At 38.6% G+C, this 27,017-nt stretch overlaps 1 protein-coding gene across 1 annotated transcript in view; it reads left to right on the plus strand.

Annotated features, from left to right (window-relative positions):
- Nucleotides 1-27,017, plus strand: part of METAP1D (methionyl aminopeptidase type 1D, mitochondrial) — a 117,498-nt gene that overhangs the window by 44,408 nt on the left and 46,073 nt on the right. Inside the window, 4 exon segments of the mRNA XM_070737329.1 lie at nucleotides 14,995-15,158; nucleotides 17,877-17,919; nucleotides 17,922-17,945; nucleotides 17,948-18,024. Coding sequence (XP_070593430.1) covers nucleotides 14,995-15,158; nucleotides 17,877-17,919; nucleotides 17,922-17,945; nucleotides 17,948-18,024 — 308 coding nt within the window.

Here is a 27,017-nt window from a genome sequence, read left to right on the forward strand (position 1 = left end):
ACAGAGAAGAGTGCAAAGCATCTGGAGAAAAGGAGACTTTTTTTTAAAACCAGCTTGTTTCCTGCAAGTTAAATTGGAAGACCTTGTCTGTGCAAATAGATTTCAAAATAGAGCCTGCCCTTTGACTGTGTCTGTAATTGCATAGCTCACACAGTGTTTTATTTGGCTGCCAAAGTAGTTAACCCCTAGAACTTAGAGGCTATGGATGGCGTGACCAGCACGGGTGTGCAGACATGACCATGTGAATGCCTTGTTGTTTAAATAAGCCTGCTTACGCCAGACTCTTATAAATCTGGGGGTGGGGGTGAGACACACACACACACACACACACACACCCCTAAGGTATAGATAAAGCTATTGGCTATGCAGATAATGAAATTATAGTAGCTAACTTTCAAGGAAGAAAAAAAGTTGTTTCATTGCTTTGATGTAACCAACATCTGTCAACAGGGTAAATTTGCTTTTCTTTAATTTCAAGAGCTCTTGTGCTTCCTTCTTATGTCCAATCAGTTTAAGCTTCTGCCTGAGGCACTCCTGTGTTGTTCTTTTCTTCTATCCATGTGCAGGTTGTTGCATGTGAAATGTGAGCCTCACTTTTCTTGCACAGGTTACAAAGAGTTGCAAATAACCTTTATCATTTATATGGAGTGGCTTTCAAACATATGTGCATTAATCCCTCTCTTCTATTTACACAGACCATTGTGTCACTGAGCATTTGGGGACATTCCTTCATAAAATGTTTGTTATTTCTTATTTGCTGCAAGATTTGGTAGCTCTTATTTAAACAAAAAAACTTGAATAGCTAACTAATTAAAATGTGTATTTTCCAATTTAATTTGTTAGACTCCATAGCCATTCAGGGCTCTTTTTCAAATTTAAAACTGTCATACCTGTTGCAAATGATCTTTTTTTTTTTTAATAAAGAGAGAGAATTAATCAAGAAACCAGATTAAACTTCTGTGGGTAAATGTTAACTATGTCAGCATGATAGTTGTAGATAAAGCAAGTAATTTTATGCTTGACTGAGCAAAAGTCTGTTCATCCAGTAATCAATTGCTTATCTTGGATAGCTTGAGGGCTATTGTTCTGAATATCATTTCAGTTATTTAGTTGTGATTTGGTACATGAGTGATATTTGCAACTCATACTAATATAGTTTTGCATTTTGAAGAGTTCAATTTTTTTGCATTTCAGTATATGTGGGTGGGCATAAATGGATAGATACTGAAATAGGCACATAAATTATATAAAATTTAGTACCTGCCATTCACTGAGAATCTACTGTGGTAACCTTTTAGCATGTTGATTGAAGTTTAAACAAGTTTTTTAATAGCTTGATGAAACATGAGAGAATTTGCAATAATGTAAGTTGAAATGATGTGGTTTTCTGATACTTATGGCTCTTTAAAACATAAAGTAATTATTGTTGCTACTATTAAATTAAGTCTAATAGAGTAGGTCAAATGAATCTTGTTGACCAGAAGAAAAATCATATGTGAATTACTAAAGTTTCCTTAATTAATGGTCATTATGGAATACACATAAAAATCCTTACTACTAAGTGAGTGAAATGGGAGCATTTCATTACTGTATATACTTTTACACACATGAACAGATTACAATTAAAATAAACCTAGAGTAAAAAAGGATAATAAATGTAAATCATATGAAGTGCAATAAAAATAAGACAGACAGACAGACATTCTTAGATACATATTTCTATGTTTATTGCCAGACCATTTCTGGGTACAACATTTTTAGCCAAGAGAAATCTAGTATTTTTTATGAATGGAATTGAGGATAATGAAATCTTGAAGATTGAGCCTATTAACTACTGTAAATATTATTTTAAAATGTAAAGATATATTGAGAGCTATCAAATTTATAGAAGGTATATTTTTTTCTGATTTATTATTTCAGCAGTAAAGAAATGCTGAAATGCCCCACATTCTAAATGTTTTGTTATGTTCACTAGCATCTACTATTCCTAAAATAAGATGGTAAACAATCAACACACAGTGCCACTTTTAAGGACACTTTTTTTCCAAAGGAAATATTAAACCTGTTAAAATATTTTAAAACTGAAATGTTACATAGTCTTCCTGAAAAGTAGAAGTGTTTCTTTAAAAAGTGTACAATTTCTAAAACAATGTTTGATCCACTTAGAAAAATGTATTTAAGATACTAAATGGTTTGATACATGGAAAAGATATTAGATATTGGTTATCTTATTTGACATAATTTGGCAACAAGTAAGGTTTTTATAAAGACAGAATTATGAATTGGACTGAAGATTGCAATCAGTCATTGAAGAAAGCAGTATGGCAAATTGTTGTGAAACTTGGCAGATTTGACGATTTAAAACAACGTTCCTTTGTCAAGGAAAAAAAATTCTAGCGCAATAAAAATTTTAGTTTCTCTGAAAAGCTTGCCTCAATATGACTTTCCTGGATCAGCCTTTTAAAGTGTGTTTTCTAATGCAATATTTTATGGTAACACAGTGGAAAAAAAGATGACTTTTTTGTATTTTAAGTTGCATTAGATTGTATAGTGCTTTCTAATATGGTATTCTTTGTTGCCAATGGTTACATTTTCTGTGGTTTAAATCAAAGCAGGTTTCCATTTGTGCCTAAACAGCTGCTGTAGAATCCTCTGAGAGAGAGAAAAGCAGAGCTTTGTAAGTTGTTTTCCGCTTGTAATTAAAAGCAAAGAAAAATCCCTTGCTACAGCTCTTGGCAGTCGCAAGAGGGAGCTGGGGACTTGATCCACATCTTGAGCCCAAGAAATCTATCTCTTACCAATACTCACCGGATAAGATCTGCCAAAGCAAGCGGATGCAACCTCTTTGGACCATCCTGATTATAATCCTGCTTTCTTCTACCTTTATTCTGCAGTGATTCATAACATTTGGCTTTGTGTTCGGTGTGTTTTAAATCCTGCCTTAAAAGTAACAACTACAGAACAGGAATAGTTCCCTATGTTATGCTGTCATTTGATTACTTGCTTTTAAAAATATATTTCTGGGGATTGCAATGAAAAATAGAAGAAAATGTGGGTATTGTCGAGGAGTGGTGGGAAATCACTGAATTCTGTTGGATTCTGTTTTCCGTTTAGTCCAGAAAGTCAGGTCCTAAGATTGGTACCACAGTTATTATTATTTATTATTTATTATTATTTATTATTATTTATTATTATTTATTATTATTTATTATTATTTATTATTATTTATTATTATTTATTATTATTTATTATTATTTATTATTATTTATTATTATTTATTATTATTTATTATTATTTATTATTATTTATTATTTATTAGATTTATTAGACTCGGAGCGGCTCACAACAACAAAAAGTTGGATTCACATAGATCCTTTGATACCCAACGAACCTGCTGTTCCTCTCCATTTTTTTTTAAAGTCATTCCTGAAATTTGACCAAGTTTCCAGTCCCACGGAGCACTTTGGCCTTCTGAAAAAAAGAAGATGATGGAAAGAAAACAAAAAAGGGAGGGCAAGGAAAACAGCAAGATGAGAAAAGGGGAGTGTTCTCCCAACACAAATAAAAGGATTTAATGAAAGGAGAAGGTGCAAAACATTATCAGCTTTCCACATAACCCAGATTGTACACTGCATTACTTTTTGTGCGTTTTTCTTTCCTTGTCTCCAAAAGATTGTCCTACTTTTCCATTCTTGGTCCTCTTGTTTTTGTAGTAACAAAATTGATGGGGAAGGAATAGGTAAGAGTATTACAAATACTGTAATAGGCTTTTTTTTTTCTTCAGCGCTGTCCCGTAACATTCCATGAAGTATGCTGGCTACATAAGCTGTTTTAAGATCTCGCAGAGGAAAAATCTATCTATTCAGTTACAGAGACAATAGACAACTCTCCCAACAATTTTTATTAGGTGTATGTTTACCAGTCCATGATAGATAATTTTTAGTGGTGCCAAGTGTTTAAATGACCCCTAAAAAGCTGGAGATGACAGTCATTGGAGTTAAATATCTAGAAAGTTAAAGATTTTCTATCCTTAACCAGGAATCATCTTAGCTTGCTTGAAAAATAAAATTGTAAACTTTGCTCCGTCATACTCATATTTATAGCAAGTTAGACTATATAGGTCTATGTCTGATGAAGAATTTAAAACCTTAATGGGGGAAATTCTTAATCGTGATGTCCCTCGGAACTGCATACCACGGAATTCAAAAGCATGCTTTTGAATTCAGCATGGGGTTTACTCCTTCCGTCGCCCCATTCTTCCTTAAATTTCTATCATGTCAATAAGGATATTTTGACAGAAACTTATTTTTTAGATAAGGATTCTCCAAAATGCATTCTGGTGACCAGTGGATTAATTTAGCATGATTTACAGCACAATTTCATGCATATTTTCATAGAAAGAGTACAATTATGTTCACTGGGTTTTATTGTTCACATAGTATTGAGTCCTAGGTTCGGTGGACCTTATTGAACTTTTATATAATTTATTTGCTGTTGCTCTGTTGAGTAACTGTAGCTTTTCATATGGATCTCCAAAATATTTAGCAGGCGCAGTGAATAATTAGTTTTTGTTGTAGGTTCTGATGATAGCCAAGAAAAATAGTTGACTCAATTTGCAATAGCAGCTGCTTTTATGTTGATAATGCATTTTTGTCAGCATAATCATTGGACTGAAGAAACTTTGCTGAGATGCCGGGTGAAATGTCATTCAAAGATCCTGAGCAATATTGATCTCTTGGAGCAGGAGAACCTGACTTCTAAGAGAATCTGGGTTATCTCTATTCCAAGAAATCCATAGTAACTCACCACTTTTCCAATTTGTCCCCAATCAATACTTTGGTATTGATCTCCTGAAACCAGTACAACCTGTATGTAAGTATGTAGAAATGGTGAAGGTTATACATAGGGATTGGAAAGCATAACTGTGTTTATTGCTCTATCTTGAGAATGTGCCATTGTGCCAGTGAAGAGTTTAGTAATGAATAGAGCTTTCAGTATCCAGAGTGTATTGATGTTCAATAAGAAGACAGAGAGAGAGAAAGAAAGAAAGAATAAATCTTAACTATGTGAAAGATGCCTAATAAATTCTTAGATGCTAGATGAGAGAATGTAAACAAGATTTCACTTTTGGGGGGTGTTTAGAGATATAGCTTAACTCTACTTATAACTAGCAGAATAATGTATGTAAAATGATCAAATAATGAATCTTTTGACTATATAGAATGCATGTGCACTATTTAATTGGTATTGGTTTATTTTTTTTTAATACCTGGTATTAGTTTATTGTTTTACAGTATACACAGGAAGGAGGAGAGGGATGTAGTTGTAACAGCAAGAATAAAAGATGGCCTTAGAAGAGGCATGAAAACATGTTAGAGCTGGCTTCAGTAACCCATATGGGAGATAATCCAATAATGTTTTTTATATGAGTTTTATAAACTGCAAGGATTGAATTTTTACTTCTGGAGCATCTAAGCCAATAGGATCTGATAAATGTACAGAAAAGAGAAGTTGATTCAAATAAAACCTATTTTCCAAAGCACCTGAAGGCCAGACAAGGAATAATGGATGGAGACTGATCAAGGAGAGATTCAACCTGGAAATAAGGAGAAATTTTCTGACAATGAGAACAATCAAACAATGGAACAGAAGTTGCCTTCTGAAGTTGTAGGAGCTTCATCACTGGAGACTTTCAAGAAGAGACTGGACTGCCGTCTATCAGAAATGGTGTAGGTTCTCCTGCTTGAGCAGGGGGTTGGACTAGATCAGTGTTTCCCAATCTTGGCAACTTGAAGAAATTTGGACTTCAACTCCCAGAATTCCCCAGCCAGCAAATGCTGGCTGGGGAATTCTGGGAGTTGAAGTCCAAATATCTTCAAGTTGCCAAGGTTGGGAAACACTGGACTAGATGACCTACCAGATCTCTTCCAACTCTGTTATTCTGTGTAGGTTCTCCTGCTTGAGCAGGGGGTTGGACTAGAAGATCTCCAAGGTCCCTTCTAGCCCTGTTATTCCTTCCCATATTTTGGCTGTGCTTATTGAGAATATAGAACAGAGATGGTGAATCTCTGACAGGTAAACACACAATGTTTGAAGTGACCATGCCAATGTCCACAAACACCTGACAATAATTATTCTTAAAAGTACACCATTCTTCTGCAATTTTCAGAAGTTGTGGAAGCCATGTGAGAAAGAAGTGTGCTTTCACATGGCCCCTAGAGCCACCAGAAGTGCTGTGCCATTGTGTGGCTTCCAAAAATCACATGAGAATGGGATGTGCTTTCACACAATTTTCAGAGGCTGCAGAGGCTGTGGAAGAACATTTCCCAAAACAGTTCTAGAACAAAGGCCTTGTGTGACCTGGAACAGCCTTGGGTGGGCCTTAAAAGCCTGATAATAAAAGACAGCTGGGTTGTGAGGGCAGTTGTGTCATTCTCTAGGCTCAGGAACCTTGGGGAATGATGTGAGGCAACCATTTTGAATGGCAGCAGTGGTGCTGTAATTGAAGTCAAGGCCCAGGTCTCTACTTCAGGCCTAGGTGTCATTGTTCAGGTGAGGCCTAGACTTGTCAGAGAGAAAAGTCTCTTTCAGTGGAGTGTGTATGTGTGTGACATGCCAGAAGAATCAAATGAGGCGTTTTCCAAATTGTTGACACTTGAGTCCAAAGGTTTGACATAGAATTAGTAGTATTTTATACAATCACAGAAGAATCTGTTACGGAAGAAAGTTAAAAATATTCCTTATTTACAGGTTAGAATTTGGGATGTTAGGAGTGTTGTGTCCAGATCCTAGAAATAATGAGGCAAGGTGGGTGTCATTTAACTTGAAGCCTTTAATGAATGCTCAAACAAAGAAGAACAGCACAACAGAAACCCAAACGGAGCCACTCAGAACAGAATCACCTCAGCCACCTCTGACAGTGCAATGAGAGACCAAGGTTTTCCTGCTCAGCAGCTGAGTTGGTTCTAACCAATGAGCAGCTGCAGCGGCAGCTAACAACATCCTGGAGGGATGTAACAAAGAGGATTGTGATCAAAAGGCCACTTTATACAGAAAGATAAAGGAGAAGAATAAGAATTATTTTTTTGTTACATGAGGTAGTGTGCACTTTGCAAAATGAAGAGAAAAAGTCAAGCAAAAAAAGTGAAGTTTGCAAGAGAACGGAAAAAGCACAATATTATAAAAATAATAAAAATGTATTTTTATCAGGCTGGAGTAGATAATTAAACAGCTTCAAGTTTCTTGAATCAAGCCTGGGTCTTCATTATTACATGGATATGTCCAAATCATATTTTGTGTAATGGTAGATAATTGGGTTGCCATTGTCTTCTTTAGTATTCAGTTATTTTGTTTTGTAATTGACTGCTGTTTAGGAAAAAATGCATTGTTCTCCATCAAAATTGTGCTTCCTGCTGCCTGATGATGTAGTGATCAAATAATGCATCTTTACACTGAGTCTGGCCATTTAATAGTCCAAGTGGGAAGTATTGCTCAATCCATGCACAGGACAAGAGATTTTATTTCCTAGTTGGGAGAAGAATATACAAAGTCTGTATAAAGAAATGATTAGAAAACATCTTTATACCTCTCCTTCATCTCTAAAATGAAGGAGAAAGAAGAACAAAGAGATGCTAAATTTGAATCTTCCTCTCTCTCCAATGCTTCTGCCATTTTGTCCATTGAAAGGAGCATACGGATACAGGAAACCATTGTACTTTCCAACCCTGTCATACTACAGTGGAACCCCGACATAAGAGCTGCTCGACTTAAGAGCTACTCGAGATAAGAGCTGGGAGAGGAGAGACATTTTTTTATTTTATTTTATTTATTACTTGGATTTGTATGCCGCCCCTCTCCGCGATACGAGCCGAGAAGAGCCGGGCTGGCTTACTTTCCTTCCTTCCCACGCTGATGCAGAGCCACTCGAACAAAGCGTCGCGCCCCTCTGATGCTTTCGGCGGCTTCCGAAGCGACGCTGGGCTCTTTTGCCGCCAAAAGTGTCAGGGGGGCGTGACGCTTTGTTCGAGTGGCTCTGCATCAGCGCGGGAAGGAAGGAAAGTAAGCCAGCCCGGCTCTTCTCGGCTCGTATCCCGGCACTTGGTGAGTGGAGAGGCGGTCGCCTCCCCTGCCGCCCCACTCTGGGGGTCCTTGGCTTCTGCTGGGGGTGGGGGGATCCAAACGCTGTTTTGAATTTCACATTCCGAGTGGCCCAAATGCCAAAGGCGAACTTCCGCACCTCAGGAGTTAGCTCGCAAACGGCGCGGCTGTTTTAAAACATCGCTGCCGGCCTGGGGGGGGAGAGGGAAAGGGGGGAGAGGGGGGAGAGAAAGAGAGAGGGAGAGAGAGAAAGAGAGAGGGAAAGGGGGGAGAGGGGGGAGAGAAAGAGAGAGGGATAGAAAGAGAGAGAGAGTGAGAGATGCTCAGTGAGCCTTTCTTTGAAGTTGCCTTTCTTTCTTTCTTTCTCTCTCTCTTTCTTTTTCTCTCTTGCTCTCTTGCTCTTTCATTCTTTTTTCTTTCTCTTTCTTTCTTTCTTTCTCTTGCTTTCTTTCTTTCTTTCTCTTGCTTTCTTTCTTTCTCTTGCTTTCTCTCCTTCCTTCCCTCCTTCCATTTCTTTCATTCTCCCTCTCTATTTTTATTTCTTTCATTTTCTTTCTTTCTCTCTTGCTTGCTTTCTTTCTTGCTCTTTTTCTTTCTCTCTTTTACCTTCCCTTCCTCTATTTCTTGCTTTCCTTTTCCTTCCTCCCTTCTTTCCTCCCTCTACAGGATTGGGTGGCAGTGAAGTTACTCTCCCCTTTCATAAGTTTCCTTGCTTCCTTCCTCTGTTCCTGTCCCTTCACCCTTTCTTTCTTTCTTCCTTCCTTTCTTTCTTTCCTTCCTTCCTTTCCTCCCTCCATTTCTTGCTTTCCTTTTCCTTCCTCCCTTCTTTCCTCCCTCTACAGGATTGGGTGGCAGTGAAGTTGAATAAATAACTACAGTTTAATGAATAAAAATAAAAGTTTGCCATGTTGATTGTTTTGGGTAAAAAGAGGAAGGGAAGGAAAGCTCTCAGCTTATCATCTTATTAATAAGTAAAGTTACATTTATTCTTGCAATGTCTTTTTGCATAATTTAGACTAACTTTGTGAGTTTTTTGAGGGCTGGAACCAATTAAAATTATTTACATTAATTCCTATGGGGAAAAGTCGTTCGAGATAAGAGTTGCTCGACTTAAGAGCGCAGGTCCGGAACGAATTAAACTCGTATCTCGAGGTACCACTGTATTGATCCATGAGATCAATGGGAGAAAATGCCATTTGTGTTACTGTGCTCATCAGTGTTGTCATTCATATTGCTTGAGCTAATATAGGTCACTTCCACCGCTGCAGTTATCTACCAAAAACGAAATAGGTTTCTGCGGATTTTACTCTGCTAGTCATTGCTAAACTATAGGGGAAGATGTTCATCTCCATTTTGAGACCATGAGCCAGCACTACCTGTTCTGTCAGGCTCTCTGGTAGACTCCTCACAAAAATTCACAGGTACAAATTTCAAATACACACACGTTTGAAAATTCAAAACAATGTTCTTTATAATGAAAATTCACTTAAACCAAGCCCTCTTTTGATATAGCAAAGAGCACTCGTCTCCAAACAAACTGGTAATTGGTACAAGTCCCTTCTCAGTTCTGTGATACTTAGCTTGCAGCTGTGAGGAAATTCACAGTCCTTCTTCTTTCACAAAGTGAAACACACTTTGCCCTGGTTTAGTTTCAAAGCAGGGGAAAATCAGCACACAAAATGTCTAAGTCAGTAAAGCAGTCACAAAACACAATGATCAGATAATCCTCCACAATGGCCAGACCCACAGGCTGCTATTTATAGCAGCCTCACTAATTACCACAGCCCCATCCAACCACAGGTGGCCTCATTTTCTTTGATAATAATCTCTCAGTTGTTGTTGCCTATGCATCGCTCTGCGCATGCGTGGCTGTATCATTAACTCTTGTTCTGAATCCAAGGAGGAGCTAGATAATTGATCTCCTTCTGAGCTGTCTGCCACACTCTCCTCCTCCCTGTCACTCATGTGTTCTTGGTCAGAGGAGCCTTCATCATCAGATTCCACCGAGGGCAAAACAGGCCTGCAGCATGTGGATGTCTCCCCCACATCCACAGTCCTTGGGCCAGAGCTAACCACAACACTACCCAAAGATGTTTTTGCTGTCATGTGGCCAACATGATATTGCAGGGCACTGTTTCCTCTACATATTTATCTACTTGCATTTGCATACTTTCGAATTGCTCGGTGAGCAGGAGCTAAGTGTTCACCCTACTGCATGACATTCAGGCCTCGAACCCGGGCTGTTGGTTTTTAACTGCCGAGCCATCATGTGGCCTATCTACCAATGAGAGATTGCATATATTCAGTTGGCACTCTGAATTGTTCAAGATGTACATTTTCAGGAATCTGTTCAGGTATCTTTCACATTTGTCATTTATAATTTTACAAACTTAGGAATGGTCTGCTGACTTGTAGAAACCAAGAGAAAACCTCTTTTCCTTGTTACCATCCTTAATATTTCCATCTTGCTTGAAAGATTTGAGTTTAAGCTCCTCACAATCCATTTCCTACCTCATTAGTCCATGTACCAGGCCAATGGAATAATGGAGAAAAAAAGTTGCCTATATTACGTTGATCCTTGGTCATCCCTTGAGGTGCTATACAAACCTAAGCCATTTTCATTTACTTGTCTAGAAAGAACATTATGAACCTTTCAGAAAGTCTGAAAATGGCAACTGCTATTCAGCCTGGCCTTTTGTTCAGTATTTTTTGGGCTCCTGAAAGGAGTGTCCCACTGCTCTAATTACAATAAATGGGTATATTTCATGTATTCTGTATTTCATGTGTTTTGTGGAATACTGGGAGGAGGAGGGAGCATAAAAGAAGCCAAATATTGTATAAATGTAAAGTGAAAATGTCTCTATAGCTACAAAGCAGAGAAATTAGTAGGATTGAAAAACTATCTGCAAAGAAAGCCATGTTTTTTTCCTCAACATTCTAAAATATATTTTGAAACATTTTAAGGAAATCACTGCATTGGACAAGAAGTTGCAGATAACACAACACTGGTGCCTGGATGTTCAAAATGTAAATCGTGGAGCTGATGTATCCCAGAAACTTCCCTTCTTGCCTGCCAGGTGCTATGCCCCACCTGATTTTATTTTGGGCTATTTGTATTACTTTAGTTAGGAAAAATAAAATAAAAATCCACCATGTTTTTAAAATCAAACTCCAACCGTGAGCATAATCTTTGTTTCTAAGAATGTTTTTGTGCCCCTGTATCTAGCTCTAAGACAGTCTTCAAAAATAAAACAATATGGAGCTACAACCCCTGCTTTCTTTGGAATTATGCCCATCTGCCCAAAAGAAAAAGAAATAAACTTGAGGTGGTAGACAAGATGGACAGGAAGGTGTCTTGTTTGTTTGCCTTTTGTAAATGAGTAGGCATTTATATTTGTATTTAATCACATCAAATGGTAGCTCTTTGCTCAGTATACCTCTAAAGGTGCGTATGCGTATAATTTGCTTGCTCAAAAAGGTTGGGGTTCTCTGTTGTAAAATTTAGCCTGGGTATAGTTGCATGGCAAATCGTGGCTTTTACATTGATTTTTAATCAATTTTTCTACCATAATGAAATCCTCCAATTCAGGATGGAAATCCTGCAAATCATGGAAAAATCAGCTTATTTTATACTGATTTTGCAATATAATAATAATAATTATTATTATTATTATTATTATTATTATTATTATTATTATTTATTAGATTTGTATGCCACCCCTCTCTGAAGACTCGGGGCGGCTCACAACAATAATAAAAAAACAATATAACAGTGAAGCAAATCTAATATTAAAAGAAAAAGATATATAAAACCCCAGCAATTAAAACCAAACAACACATACATACCAAAACATAAAATATAAAAGCCTGGGGGAGGTGTCTCAGTTCCCCCATGTCTGGCGATATAGGTGGTCTTGAGTAATTTGCGAAAGACAAGGAGGGTGGGGGCTGTTCTAATCTCCGGGGGGAGTTGATTCCAGAGGCCCGGGGCCGCCACAACATTGTTTGGTCGACGGGACCCGGAGAAGGCCAACTCTGTGGGACCTTATCGGCCGCTGGGATTCGTGCGGTAGAAGACGGTTCCGAAGGTATTCTGGTCCAATGCCATGTAGGGCTTTAAAGGTCATTACCAGTATTCTGGTTCAAATTCAAACTCCTTGAGATTTCTTCCTGAATAAATGGACTTAAGATAATTCACAATTTTAAATTATGTTAATTACTGTGTATCCCCCCCAAATAAGACCCTGCCTTAATTTTTTTTGAACCCTGGGCGTCTTATTTTAGGGGAAACAGGGTATTTGCCTTACTGATTAATTAGATTATTTTTGTAACTGTTTAGTTTTTCTTCTTATTTTTGGCAAGTAACCTGTGTGTTTCTTTTGGCATATCTAGACTGATTAATTTGCTTAGCATAGCTCACCTTATAGTTAGGAGAGGAGGTGGTGATTGCTGCCTTTGATACTATCATTATATAGCATTTGTAATTTTTAGAGCCAGTTTGGTATAATGGTTAATGCGCCAAGCTAGACACTAAGGGACTGAGTTCCAATCCTGCCTGAGGCATGAAGTCAACTGGGGCACTTTGGGACAGTTACTGTCTCAGCCTTACGAAGCAGGCAAGGGCAAACCAATCTGAAATCTTGCCAAGGAAATTGGAGAGATTGGTTATCAATTCTGACTCAGGCATAAAAAAGGTATTTTATCTTCAACAAAGAACAGGGGTGAGCTCTTCAGAACCAAGATTTCTTGAAAAACTTTTGCTACATTTCCTTGACTATATGCACCAAGACAAATTCCTTGTGTGTCCAATCACACTTGACCAATAAAATTCTATTCTATTCTATTCTAAAATGTAGCCCTTCAGACAGTAAAATATTTTGGGCTGCTTGTTCCTGCTGCTCATTATGGTAACAAGTACACCAATATTAGCTTCCAGCCTTGCTATCCTTTCGGACTCCCCTCTTCACTTTTCCCCCCTTACAATATTGTACAACTTCTATCATCTTCATAATAGCAATCAGGTTTGGATTCAGAGATGTCTTTGGCGTGCTCAAAGCAGCCTCACTCTCTATTTTGTTGCACCCCCGTTTGCTCCTTTATCTTTCTGCTAAAGATGTGTCATCGCCCAAGCAGAATTTTATGGGTTTGTTGGGAAATCTAACTTACTATTGGCGTTCTTTTCTATAATATTATACTGTGTGTATGTGCATGCTTTGCAGGTATTTTGGAAATGATGGCTAAATAAAGTTGAACTAGTAATTACAAAAAAAATTTAAAACTCAACAAAGTCTATCTTTTTACTGTAGGGTAAAATTTAGATGAAACCTTTTTATCGTTGGCATGGGGGAGGGGAATCTAATGTATTTGCTTTGATTGGCCTGGAGAAAAAAAGAGAAAGAAAATAAAAGAAAAAAGAAAGAAAATAAAAAAGGGGAATAGATGCCATTAAAAATCTCCTTTGAATTACTGTATTTTTCAGAGTATAAGATGCACCGGAATATAAGACGCACTTTAGTTTTTGAGGAGGAAAATAGGGGAAAGAATCTGCTTACCAGGTATTCATCTGGTTAGCGTCCTTAGTCTGGTCAGCTTCAGCACATTATTTTATCCCCTCATTAAGGGCTTTAAAAAAATTATTCTGAGAGACTAACAATGAAAGAGCTTGCAAGCCAGTAAGAGCTGAGAACATCATTAGCGCCTGGAAAGAAACAGTGTGAGCAAGTGGAGCAATGGAAAAAACCCTGCAAAAACGTAGGGCTTGGAAAACATTCTTCATTGCAAAGTAACAATGAAAGAGCTTGCAAGCGGGTAAGAGCTGGGAACATTGTTAGCACCAGGTTAGGTCTGGAAAGAAACATCTGGAGCAAGTAAAGCAATGAAAAAAACCCCTATAAAGAAAGAGTTTGGAATACATTCTTGGCAGAGAGTAACAATGCAAGAACTTGCAAGCCAGTAAAAGCTGGGAACATCGTTAGCACCTGGTTAGGGCTGGAAAGAAATTTACTCAGAGCAAGTTAGAGTAATGAAAAAATCCCTGCAAAGACTTAAGGCTTGTAAAACATTCTTAGCAGAGAGAAACAATGAAAGAGCCTGCAAGGTAAGAGCTGGGAAGATCGTTAGGGTTGGGGTGGGTGGGGGGAAGCTACTTTCAGGGTATAAGATGCAAATAATCAGCCTCTTTTAGGGAAGAAAAAGGTGTGTCTTATACACCGAAAAATATGGTAAGCTTGGCTGGTGCTTTCTTAATAGAGGTTTTTCCAAGTATAGTTTTTGAGCTTCTTAATCCTGAAATTTTCTGGTTATCTCCCATCCAAATCTAACCAAATCTGACCTTTCTTAGCATTTGCTCAGCCAACATTGTTTTTTTCCCCCCTTAGAAAATGGGAGATGCTTTTACTCACAATAGATAATAATAATAAATAATAATAATAAATAATAATAATAATAATAATAATAATTTATTAGATTTGTATGCCGCCCCTCTCCGAAGACTCGGGGTGGCTCTGATATTAGACAGTATTTACTCTCCCTTTATAATACACTAAATAAACTAGCTTCCTTAAGCCTGCTAGTTGTAGATTAGAAGAATATGATGTTTGTTAGTTCCTTCCAGGTTTTCACTGGAATTTAATATGATGTGGCTGATGATAAGCCACAATCCTCTATCAGACATGTTAATTGATTTAAAAATAAAAGGTAGTCTTGTTTTGACCCACACTGGATCTCAATGTTGTATCAATGTCATATCAAGTGATCATCTTCTCTGATTGTACTTATATTTGCAAGACTAGAAAAAGCCAAATTTTCTTTTAAAAAGTATTAATGTTGTCATTAATATTAATAAATGGTAATTTATTCCATTGATGCAGATACTGTACCATATATATTTGTCCACAGGCCATGTGACTGGCTGTCAGCGTGTTTCCTACTCATCAGTTAATCATATCTACTTATACCAGTCAAGCATTCATCAAAGAAGATACATTTTTTGCCACAGACAGAAAAATGCTTATAAAGTAGTTTGGCCAGCTGATGTTTCTCCTCCTCACCCAGTTCCTAAGGTACTTCCATTTCTGTTGTTCTATTGATTCTTTCAGTAGTTAATATAGAAATTTATTAGATGAATAATCAAGTACATCCCAACAATTAGCAATTTGAATCATGATTTTGTTATCAGGGCTGGGATTTGATACCAGAACATTGGTGCACAAAGTAATGCTATACTAAAAGAACACTCATTCAATTTCTCAGCCAGTTTCAACTTGACACTCATGCTGCTGCTAAGTTCCAATATTTTGGTTAGCCTCTTGTTTTAAACAAAGTGAAATTGGTTTTAAATCATGTAAATAGAAATTGGCCATACATCACCAATTCCTTTTATATCCATTTTTAAATTAGGAAACCCCAAAACAGTTCTCTCCATCATGAGTTTTATTGATAGCATGCTGCCAGCTAATAATTGATATTCCTATTAAAAAGTTGTTCAGTTGTCATGATATGTATCTTAACCAACTATTATTATACTGCTTATAACATGCAGGGAGATAAAGGAGCAAAGGCCACACAGTATGTTTCAGAACATTGATAAGATATCATTGCTTAATTCTTGATTCAGGTAGAGTCTTAGAAAATGCTGTTGTTTTTGTTTCATATCCATTAATAATTTTTGAATTATGATGGCTTTTACCATTGAAATTACTTTGTAATTTGTAAACCATTACTTTCAAAATATTGGAAATATTTTTGTGTATATTTGTGGGTGTATCCTATTGCAAACTTCTTTGAGTGGAATTTGTTCCCTGAAGACCACATTTATTTATTTATTTATTTATTTATTTACTTACTTACTTACTTACTTACTTACTTACTTACTTACTTACTTACTTACTTACTTACTTATTGGATTTGTATGCCGCCCCTCTCCGTAGACTCGGGGGGGCTAACAACAGTAATAAAAACAGCATATAACAATCCAATATTAAAGCACTTAAAAACCCTTATTATAAAACCAAACATACATACAGACATACCATGCATAAAATTGTAAAGGCCTAGGGGGAAAGAGTATCTCAGTTCCCCCATGCCTGGCGGCAGAGGTGGGTTTTAAGAAGCTTACAAAAGGCAAGGAGGGTGGGGGAAATTCTAATCTCTGGGGGGAGTTGGTTCCAGAGGGTCGGGGCCGCCATAGAGAAGGCTCTTCTCCTGGGTCCCGCCAAGCGACATTGTTTAGTTGACGGGACCTGGAGAAGACCCACTCTGTGGGACCTAACTGGTCGCTGGGATTCTTGCAGCAGAAGGCGGTCCCTGAGATGACATGAATAGGTCCTTGTTGTTTTCTTTGCAGTAAGCTCATGAAAGTGTCATGAGTCACGACCATCTTCTCATTTATTTGAACAATTTGTGGGACGAGCCTGGGATGTTGGATTTTTTTTCAGCTTTGGGGGAGTTGTGAGATTGGGAATGACTTGCCTCTCAGAGGATTCTGGCACTGCTGAACTAGAAGGTTGAAGAAAAGTCTCCTACCTGCCTAGGCACTGAATGCTATGGTGCCATTATGGTATGGGTATTACCCCTAGCCTAGGTGATCCACTCAGCCAGCCATGGAAGCTCCTAATGGTTAGGGGCATTGTTCAGTATCTTAAGCTCCTGAAGAAAAGGAAGGATAGAAATCTAACTCACAAATAAATGAATAAAATACTGGCCAGTCTAATATCTTTTATATAAGAATCCTAACAGATCATGCATTATAATAATAATAATAATAATGATAATAATAATAATAATAATAATAATAATAATAATAATAAATATTAATTAGATTTGTATGCCGCCCCTCTCCGGAGACTCGGAGCGGCTCACAACAATAAAACAGTACAAATCCAATGGTTAAAACAATTTAAAACCCTTAATATAAAAAACAATCATACATCTCATACAAACCATACGTAAAGCGGAAATGGCCCAGGGGAATCAATTTCCCCATGCCGGACGGCAGAGGTGGGTTTTAAGGAGTTTGCGAAAGGCAAGGAGGGTGGGGGCAATCCAAATCTCCGGGGAGAGTTGATATCAGAGGTTCGGGGCCAACACAGAGAGGCTCTTCCCTGGGTCCCGCCAGATGACATTGTTTCATCAATGGGACACGGAGAAGGTCAACTCTGTGGGACCTAACCGGTCACTGGGATTCATGCGGCAGCACACACGTATACAGAGAGAGAGAGAGAGAGACAGAGAGAGATGAAGACACATATATCCACATACACAGACCAATACGCACACTTTATGTTATACATGTGCAAGAGTATAGGATAATTTTGAATAACTGCTACATTGGTAATTCTTTTCAACGGAGTCAGAATTCTTGTATCCACTTTTATGGATTCAGGATGTAGCCTTTTTCCTTTTCTTTCATAGATCAGTTCAGAACTCTGCGAAGTTACCTGGCTTGTTTTGAAAACACACATTTTTCTTTTTTCTTTGAAGGCAACTAGAAGTGAGAGTGCCATTAGGAGGAACCTTGTTCTGAGCAAAAAAAGCTGCTTCGATACCTGAATTTCAGGGCTGTAGGGCTAACAGGCTCTGCGAGTAACAAACACACTGAAGTTCAAAAGGGCAGTGAGACAAATACTGGGGCAGGCTTCGGGGTTTGCCATGATGGCTCAGGAAGGTCACTCGGACAACCAATAGGACAGGCTGAAGGGTGGTGGGGGCCTCCATCGGAGAAAATGATCCCATTGTCATGCTCCTTGTTCCGATCTTCATTTTGTTCCTTGATTTCCAAGCACATAAAGCAGCCAGACTATGTGACGACAGGCTTTCTGCCTGACATGGAGACGAAATAGACCTTAAGGATGAGATCAGATTCAACGGCTTCGTCAGGCTTGTCAGCTGGCCCGTCGTGTCCTGCGTCTGGCTGTGAGGAGTGTAAAGGTAACGCCAAGCTTGGCAGCTCCTGGCTTTGCTTTTTGAAATCTCATAACGTTTCCTTTTACATAGATGCATTTCATAGTTATTTATTGTACATCACAAACCCTGCGGACTGATCACAATAGAATTAATAGTTTTCACATGCTTCATTCAACAAACCCGCTTGAATATTCCTAAGCTGCCTTCCTTGATCCCTCCCTCCCTCCCACCCCCCATCTATATCCATACTAAACAACCAAAATCTAATTCCAATAGATGCCTTGGAAATTAAGCAGTTTCTTTTCCAGTATTTCTTCCACACCGTGAAAGGCCAGAAGAAGAAAAGGATTTGTGCCTGTGAGAAATACAGACGTTCTGCCACCTTGACTATAGGAAAAAAAGGAGAATAAGAGCTTTATAAACTGAACAATTAAAAGCATATTATTAAACTCTGGATTTTTTATTATTTATTATTTATTAGATTTGTATGCCGCCCTGAGTCTACGGAGAGGGGCGGCATACAAATCTAATAAATAATAAATATTATTTATTAGATTTGTATAGATTTATTATGCTCTATTCAAAGCTGAATGGAGTTTATTGTATATTTGAAGCTTTCTAAAATCCTTGTGGTTTAATAGTCAGAGTTTGGTGTCCAATTCTTTTCAATGCAGTCAGGGGGTAGGGAAAGCAAGTAGGATGCTTGGCTGCATAGCTAGAGGTATAACAAGCAGGAAGAGGGAGATTATGATCCCGCTATATAGAGTGCTGGTGAGACCACATTTGGAATACTGTGTTCAGTTCTGGAGACCTCACCTACAAAAAGATATTGACAAAATTGAACAGGTCCAAAGACGGGCTACAAGCAATGTTCCCTCTAATTTTTTTTCGGTGTGGGTGGAAAAGTATAGTGTCTGAGTGGCAGTCCCTTTGGGACTGAGCGGCATAGAAGTATAAATAAATGAATGAATGAATGAATGAATGAATGAATGAATGAATGAATAAACAAACAAATAAACAAAAAAACTCCAAACAAACAAGAAAAAATCCCCTTCTTTTTTATTAAAAGATATCAATAATAAAACAAAACCAAAATCTATTACTATTATTACTATGTTTTCCTCTTTTTCCATCCCTGTCTCCTCCCCCCTTGTGTGTGTGTATGTGTGAACTCTTGAACCATTTCCAATAACAGGTGAACTATTAGAAATGGTTCAAGAGTTCACACACACACACACACACAAACGGCTGGGGGTTTTTTTCTCTGTTATTATTTGGGTGCTTTTTACCATATGCTTTAAATCAAGAGTCATTTCTCTCTCTTTCTCTCTCCCCCTCTTTCTCTCTCTCTCTCTCTTGCTTTCTTTCTCTCTCTATTGCTTTCTTTCTCTCTCACTCTTTCTTTCTCTCTCTCTTGCTTTCTTTCTCTTCTCTCTCTTGCTATCTCTCTCTCCCCCCCTTTTTCTCTCTCTTTCTCACTTACTTTCTCTCTCCCTCTCTCTTTCTCTCTTGCTCTGTCTGTTGCTCTCTCTCTCTCTCTCTCTGTCAGCGAGAGGGGCTGCGAGAGCGCTTTCTCCAAGCGCTTCGGGAACGCCTTCCCTGCCTCTACTGCAGCCCCCTTGCTGAAAGTCTGGGACGAAAGCACTCCCAGCGAAGGAGATGCGATAGGGCATTCCCGAAGCGCACGGAGAAAACCCTCTCTCGCAGCCCCCTGGCTGGGAGCGTGGTTGAGGAGGAGGAGGAGGAGAAGCCAGAGCCACCACTGCAGGAGAAGTTGCATCCCAAGGCAGGAGGTGGCGGAGGAGGAGAGGGGGCGGATCGGGTGGGCAGGGGGCAGGGCCGAGAGGCCACTGGCGCGAGGGGGCCGGAGGCACTGTGGGGAGGCAGGGGCGGCCGCGGCTCCCTTTTCTTCTACTGCCGGCGCCTCCCCGCCCCCCCCTGCGGGCTGGCAGGGGGATGGGGAGCGCGCGCCCATTGAAAAGGGTGCGCGGGGGAGTATTTTGGGGCACGTGCAAGCGCACGGGCCAGCTTACGGGGAACGCTGGCTACAAGAATGGTGGAAAGTCTTAAGCATAAAACGTATCAGGAAAGACTTAATGAATCCAATCTGTGTAGTCTGGAGGACAGAAGGAAAAGGGGGGACATGATCTAAACATTTAAATATGTTAAACAGTTAAATAAGGTCCAGGAGGGAAGTGTTTTTAATAGGAAAGTGAACACAAGAACAAGGGGACACAATCTGAGGTTAGTTGGGGGAAAGATCAAAAGCAACATGAGAAAATATTATTTTACTGAAAGAGTAGTAGATCCTTGGAACAAACTTCCAGCAGACGTGGTTGATAAATCCACAGTAACTGGATTTAAACATGCCTGGGATAAACATATATCCATCCTAAGATAAAATACAGAAAATAGTATAAGGGTAGACTAGATGGATGTTGAGGTCTTTTTCTGCCGTCAATCTTCTATGTTTCTATGTTTCTATGTAATAAATGTATCAGCAATTTGTGTTACTTATCTCTGTGTGAGTGGCAGATGAGCATATCCATATCTACCTCTGAAAAGTGTTCGGAAACTTCAGATCGTGCAGAACGCAGCCGCGAGAGCCATCGTGGGGCTTCCCAGATTCGCCCACGTTTCTACAACACTCCGTGGCCTGCATTGGCTGCCGATCAGTTTCCGGTCACAATTCAAAGTGTTGGTCATGACCTTTAAAGCCCTACATGGCATTGGACCAGAATACCTCTGGAACCGCCTACTACCGCACGAATCCCAGCGGCCGATAAGGTCCCACAGAGTTGGCCTTCTCCGGGTCCCGTCGACTAAACAATGTCGTCTGGCGGGCCTCAGGGGAAGAGCCTTCTCTGTGGCGGCCCCGGCCCTCTGGAATCAACTCCCCCCGGAGATTAGAACTGCTCCCACCCTCCTTGTCTTCTGTAAACTACTTAAGACCCATCTATACCGCCAGGCATGGGGGATTTGAGACACCTTTCCCCCAGGCTTATTATAATTTATGTTTGGTATGTATGTGCTGTTTGGTTTTTTAAATTGATAGGGTTTTTAGTTTTTTCTTAATATTAGATTTGTGCCTGTACAATATTGTTTTATCGCTTGTTGTGAGCCGCCCCGAGTCTTCGGAGAGGGGCGGCATACAAATCTAATGAATTATTATTATTATTATTATTATTGTTTGGCCACAGGCAGATTCTTCGTTCAAAGTGCCTGATTTTCAGTTGTAGAGGTATTTTGCATTGGATTGATTTGCACAGTACAAATAGTCTACCACATCTGAGCCTAAATTTCCTATTGCTAGACAGGACAATTGTTAAATGAATTTTGCTCCATTTATGACCTATATTGCCAAAGTTATTAAGTGAATCACTGCAGTTTTTAGTAACATGGTTGTTAATTGAATCTGACTTCGCTTGTCAGAAGATCACAGAAATTGATCACATGAGGCCAGGATACTGCAACCTTCATAAATACACACTAGCTGGCAAGCAGTCAAATTTCAATCATGTGACTATGGGGAATGCAATGCTACAATGATCATAAGTTTGAAAAATGGTCATAAGTCACAGTTTTAAGTGCCATGGTAATTTTGAATGGCAACTATACAAATTGTAAGTTGAGAATGACATATGATATTTTTCTGTCTTCTAAATTAATTCTGGATTTGTAACTTGCTTGTAAACACGTATCATGGCACAATGTATGTCTTGTTTATTACATTAAATCTATAAAAAATGCAATCCCAGCAGGAGAAAAAAAAACACATTTTAAAACAGCACATTTTTTAAAAAAATAGGGTTACTTGGTGCATTTACATTGCACATTTCCCCCAGATTTTCATACGGTACATATAGGTGGTGGTCTCTCATTTTACCTCCACAACAATCCTGTGTGCTAGGTTTGACTGAAAGAGAGGAACTAATTGTTCTATTGCTGTTGTGAGCCACCCCGAGTCTACGGAGAGGGGCGGCATACAAATCTAATGAATGAATGAATGAATGAATGAATGAATGAATGAATGAATAAACAAATAAATAAATAAAATTCATTCAATGATCCCCTAGTGAAGAGCTGAACCTGTTCAATCTTAACTACTTCCCCACATATGTTGATGGTAATATTGAGGTAATAATTTAAAATCATGTACTGTATTTTAGCTCTTTTAAAGAGCAGGGAAAGAAGCCCTACCTGTTTCCTTCAGCACTTTTGGTCAGATTAATATATCTCATTATTCCTAAATTTAGGACACTCTTTCAAAATTCTAAACTGACAAATGCACAACAAGGGTTGTATAAGGTTGTACTTGGAGACCAAAAGGCCATCTAACCCCCAAATTTTGCAGCTCATCTTTGCGTGAAATGGACAGAAAAAAAGAACTTCTGTGGTGGGAAGAGATTCTGTCTGTCTTAGTAAAAAATCTGTAAAGTTTCATTTATACACATTATAGGAAGCTTCCTTCCTGTCATTCAGGATACTGCTTATAACCGCTATGTGCTTAGAGTTCAAGGCATTGTTAGAGACCCCCGCACACCCACTTCACGGTTTGTTTCTGTTACTCCCCTCTGGGAGGAGTTTGCAAAATATTTCTAGCAGGACTACCAGATTCTGTAACAGCTTTGTTCTGTATGCCATGCGTTTGGTAAACTTGCAAGATTCCTTTTTCTTGCCATGTACATGTATACATCCAAACTAGACTGTGTTGTTTCTCTGTGTCATATTTATTTATTTAATAGGATTTGTATGCCGCCCCTCTCCAAGGACTCAGGGCGGCTCACAACATATATAAAGAGACAATAGTAAAACCAGTCCAATTAATACATAAAAACAATCCTTAAAAATCTACTTTAAAAACTTCCATTAACATTCATTCAATAATTGTATTAAAAACATTCATTGGTCAGGGGGAAGATCTAGTAACCCCAGGCCTGGCAACAAAGATGAATTTTTAGGCTTTTTCGGAATGCAAGGAGGGTGGGGGCAATGCAAATCTCTGGGGGGAGCTGATTCCAGAGAGCCAGGGACCCCACAGAGAAGGCTCTTCCCCTAGGTCCCGCCACCCAATATTGTTTGCTCGACAGGACCCTAAGGAGACCAACTCTGTGGGACATCACCAGTCGCTGGGATTCATGCGACAGAAGGCGGTCTCGGAGATAGTCTGGTCCTATGCCATGTAGGGCTTTATAGCTCATAACCAACACTTTGAATTGTGTCCGGAAACAAATCGGCAGCCAGTGCAGTCCGCAGAGTGATGAAGAGATATGGGTATGTCTTGGAAGGCCCAAAACCGCTCGCATGGCTGCATTTTCGACAATCTGAAGTTTCCGAACACTCTTCAGAGGTAACCCCATGTAGAGAGCATTGCAGTAGTCGAACCTCAAGGTGATAAGGGCATGAGTGACCATGAGCAAAGGCTCCCTGTCCAAATAGGGCCGCAACTGGTGCACCAGGCGGACCTGGGCAAATGCCCCCCTCGGCACAGCCGACAGATGGTGTTCTAAAATCAGCTGTGGATCAAGGAGGATATAATACAGTAATATCTCATCTTACAAACTTAATTGGTTCTGGGATGAGGTTCTTAAGGTGAAAAGTTTGTAAGATGAAGCAATGTTTCCCATAGGAATCAATGGAAAAGCGATTAATGCGTGCAAGCCCAAAACTCACCCCTTTTGCCAGCCGAAGCAGCAGTTTTTGCACTGCTGGGATTCCCCTGAGGCTCCCCTCCATGGGAAACCCAACCTCCAGACTTCCATGTTTTTGCGATGCTGCAATTTCGCTGAGACTCCCCTGTCTGGGAAACCCCATCTCCGGACTTCCGTTGCCAGTGAAGCTCTCGTTTTTGCGCTGCTAGGATTCCCCTGCAGCATCACAAAAACACGGAAGTCCGGAGGTGGGGTTTCCCATGGAGGGGATCCTCAGGGGAATCCCAGCAGTGCAAAAACAGGCACTTTACTGGCAACAGTAGTCTGGAGGTGGGGCATCCCAGTGGCAGCTGCTTGGGTTTGTAAGGTGAAAATAGTTTGGAAGAAGAGGCAAAAAAATCTTAAACCCTGGGTTTGTATCTCGAAAAGTTTGTATGATGAGGGGTTTGTAAGACGAGGTATCACTGTACTGTATATACCAGTATATGCATAATTTGTATTTTTCTGTCATGGTTATGCGGTATATATTGGAGGTGGTGACCTTTGAGAGCTAAATGCAACAAACATTTGTATTAATGTACACTGATTAGTGTATATTCAAAGTGACAAAGTTATTCTATTCTATTCTTTGCGGACCTATCCTTTAGGCATAAAGTATTATCTACAAATTAACTGAGACCATCTAGATAGAGAATGGGGCAGCGATGGAAAACAGAAATGGAGGGCAGTTTAGAAAGATGAATTAGAATGAGCAGCGTGAGCCTGTCGAGATGTAAATGTAACCTGGAGAAGTTTCTAGTGAAGATGAAAGGAAAATAAGAGCTAGAATAGAGAACAAAAAAAGGAGAATCAGAGGGCTGAAATCACAAGCACTTGAATATGTCAAGCAGCTGGATTAAGGGCGAAAGATACAGGATATGAATAATGACACCCTAGAAGAATATTGCAGTAATGAAGATGAGGCTTCATAAGGTTTTAGCTATGTCACAAGGTAAGGACCAATTTTTCCAATGTTCCAAAGATGAAAACAAAAAAATTGAGTGAGAGACTGGCTGGATAGAAAAATTAAGAGGAGCATCGAATGTTACATAGCGGTTGTTGACTAGAATAGGGGAAGAATTAATCATCTTACAAATGAAAGAATGGTAAGATTAGATGTAAAAAGCAAAAAAAAAATCATATCAGGGATAGTCAGATGCTGTGATAAACATCTTCAGAAAAAAACAACAGACAAGGTCAAATTTACAAAGGAAATTAAAAGATTGTTGAAATCAAAAGAGGAGTGAAAAAGTAAGACAAGAATTTTAGTTCAACCAAGGGAAAGAAATATATGAAGTGGGTAACGGACAATCATAAAGTGATATTTTAAAACGTGTGTTTTAAACCAATAAACATAGATAAAAGTCAAAGAATTCAAGGAGTAAAAAAGAAAGAGAAAAATTACAACCACAAGACATAGAAAGCTTTGTATAGAAGCATTGCTGTGGTGGATGTCATTCCATCCGCAGATGTGTGCCATAGACACAATGCTACACCTTTTCAATTTTGCCTGCCCTTAGAAACTACAAAAGGTTAGTGCTTGGATAGAAGACCATTAAGGAATTCCAGACCGTAAGCTAGAAGACATTTTTTTAAAAAGAATATCTTGGAAGAATGCAAGGGCAAGCCCATTTATATATGTTGTTGCCAAGAAAATTGCATAGATGAATCCATTGGTAATAATAATAATAATAATAATAATAATAATAATAATAATAATAACAACAACAACAACAACAACAACAACAACAACTTGACACTGGAACTTGTGCCGGAACTACCATTTACCAGTGGCAAAGAACTGGTGGGATCATAAGCCCGAAAAAGTGGTCGAAAATGAGCAAGCAAAACTACTGTGGGACTTCCGACTTCAGACTGACCGAATTCTGAAGCATAACACACCAGACATCCTGATAGTGGAGAAAAAGAAAGTATGGATCATCGACATCGCAATCCCAGGGGACAGCAGAATTGAGGAGAAGCAGCTAGAGAAATTAGTGAAATACGAATATCTAAAATTCGAGCTGCAATGACTCTGGCATAAGCCAGTGAAAGTGGTCCCAGTGGTACTTGGCACGCTGGGCGCAGTGCCAAAGGATCTCAGCGGACATTTGAAAACCATTGGAATTGACAAAATCTCCATCTGTCAATTGCAAAAGGCCGCTTTACTGGGATCGGCAAACATAATTCGCCACTACGTCACGCAGTCCTAGGTGCTTGGGAAGTGCCCGACTGGTGATGAAATACGAAATCCAGCATAGCGATCTCGTTTGCTGTGTTGTATTGACATAATAATAATAATAATAATAATAATAATAATAATAATAATTATTATTATTATTATTATTATTATTATTAATTAGATTTGTATGCTGCCCCTCTCTGAAGACTTGGGGCGGCTCACAACAATAATAAAACAATATTAGAATGAAACAAATCTAATTTTTTTTTTTGGTATAAAATTTTTTATTTTTCTCCACCAAAAAATAAAACAATATATGGTTATAAACACAACAACAATGCTTAAAATCAATAATATACAAACTTTTCTTTTCTCGTTGCTCACTCCATGGAAGGTCTTATCTCTCTTCCTGTATAAAATTTTCTGTTAATTTTATAAAATATTAGCAATTCTTAAAATTCTAAATTAATTTTTTTTCCTCACCGTCTTACTATTAAAAGTTACAACAATGTAAAGAATAATAAAATCTCTTTTATCTAAATTTAATCTTATATCATATAGTTGATTAAAAATTCTCTCTCTATATATATATCTGTAGTAAAAGAAACTGTTGATAAAATGTAACCTACATCATAAAATAAAGTTCTATATGTTTAAATAAAAACAATAGGTAAATTTTGTGTCATATCAATATATAGTGCTACCACCATTTCTCATCTAATATTAAAAACATATAAAACCCCATCATTTAAAACCATGCAGCACATACATACCAAACATAAAATATAAAAGCCTGGGGGAGGTGTCTCAGTTCCCCCATGCCTGGTGATACAGGTGGGTCTTAAGTAATTTGCGAAAGACAAGGAGGGTGGGGGCAGTTCTAATCTAGCCAGACATAGAACTTGACTCAGCGATGTCTTTATTTTTTTATTTAAATGGAATGAAATCAAAGAACAGTTAAAAACATTGAAGAAGAGGAAAGAAGAACAGCTAAAAAAATAAGACCTTATTACAGAAGGGATAAACAATTTTGAATGAGTAGAGTATTAACATAAGGTCAACTTAGAAAACTGTGGAAAGGAAAGGCTTTATTAAATGACAGTTCAGACAACCCAAAGAAGAGAAAGGAAATGTGTGTTTATATA

The sequence above is a fragment of the Erythrolamprus reginae genome, chromosome 1 (assembly GCF_031021105.1).
Source record: "Erythrolamprus reginae isolate rEryReg1 chromosome 1, rEryReg1.hap1, whole genome shotgun sequence".
NCBI classification, from domain to species: domain Eukaryota; kingdom Metazoa; phylum Chordata; class Lepidosauria; order Squamata; family Dipsadidae; genus Erythrolamprus; species Erythrolamprus reginae.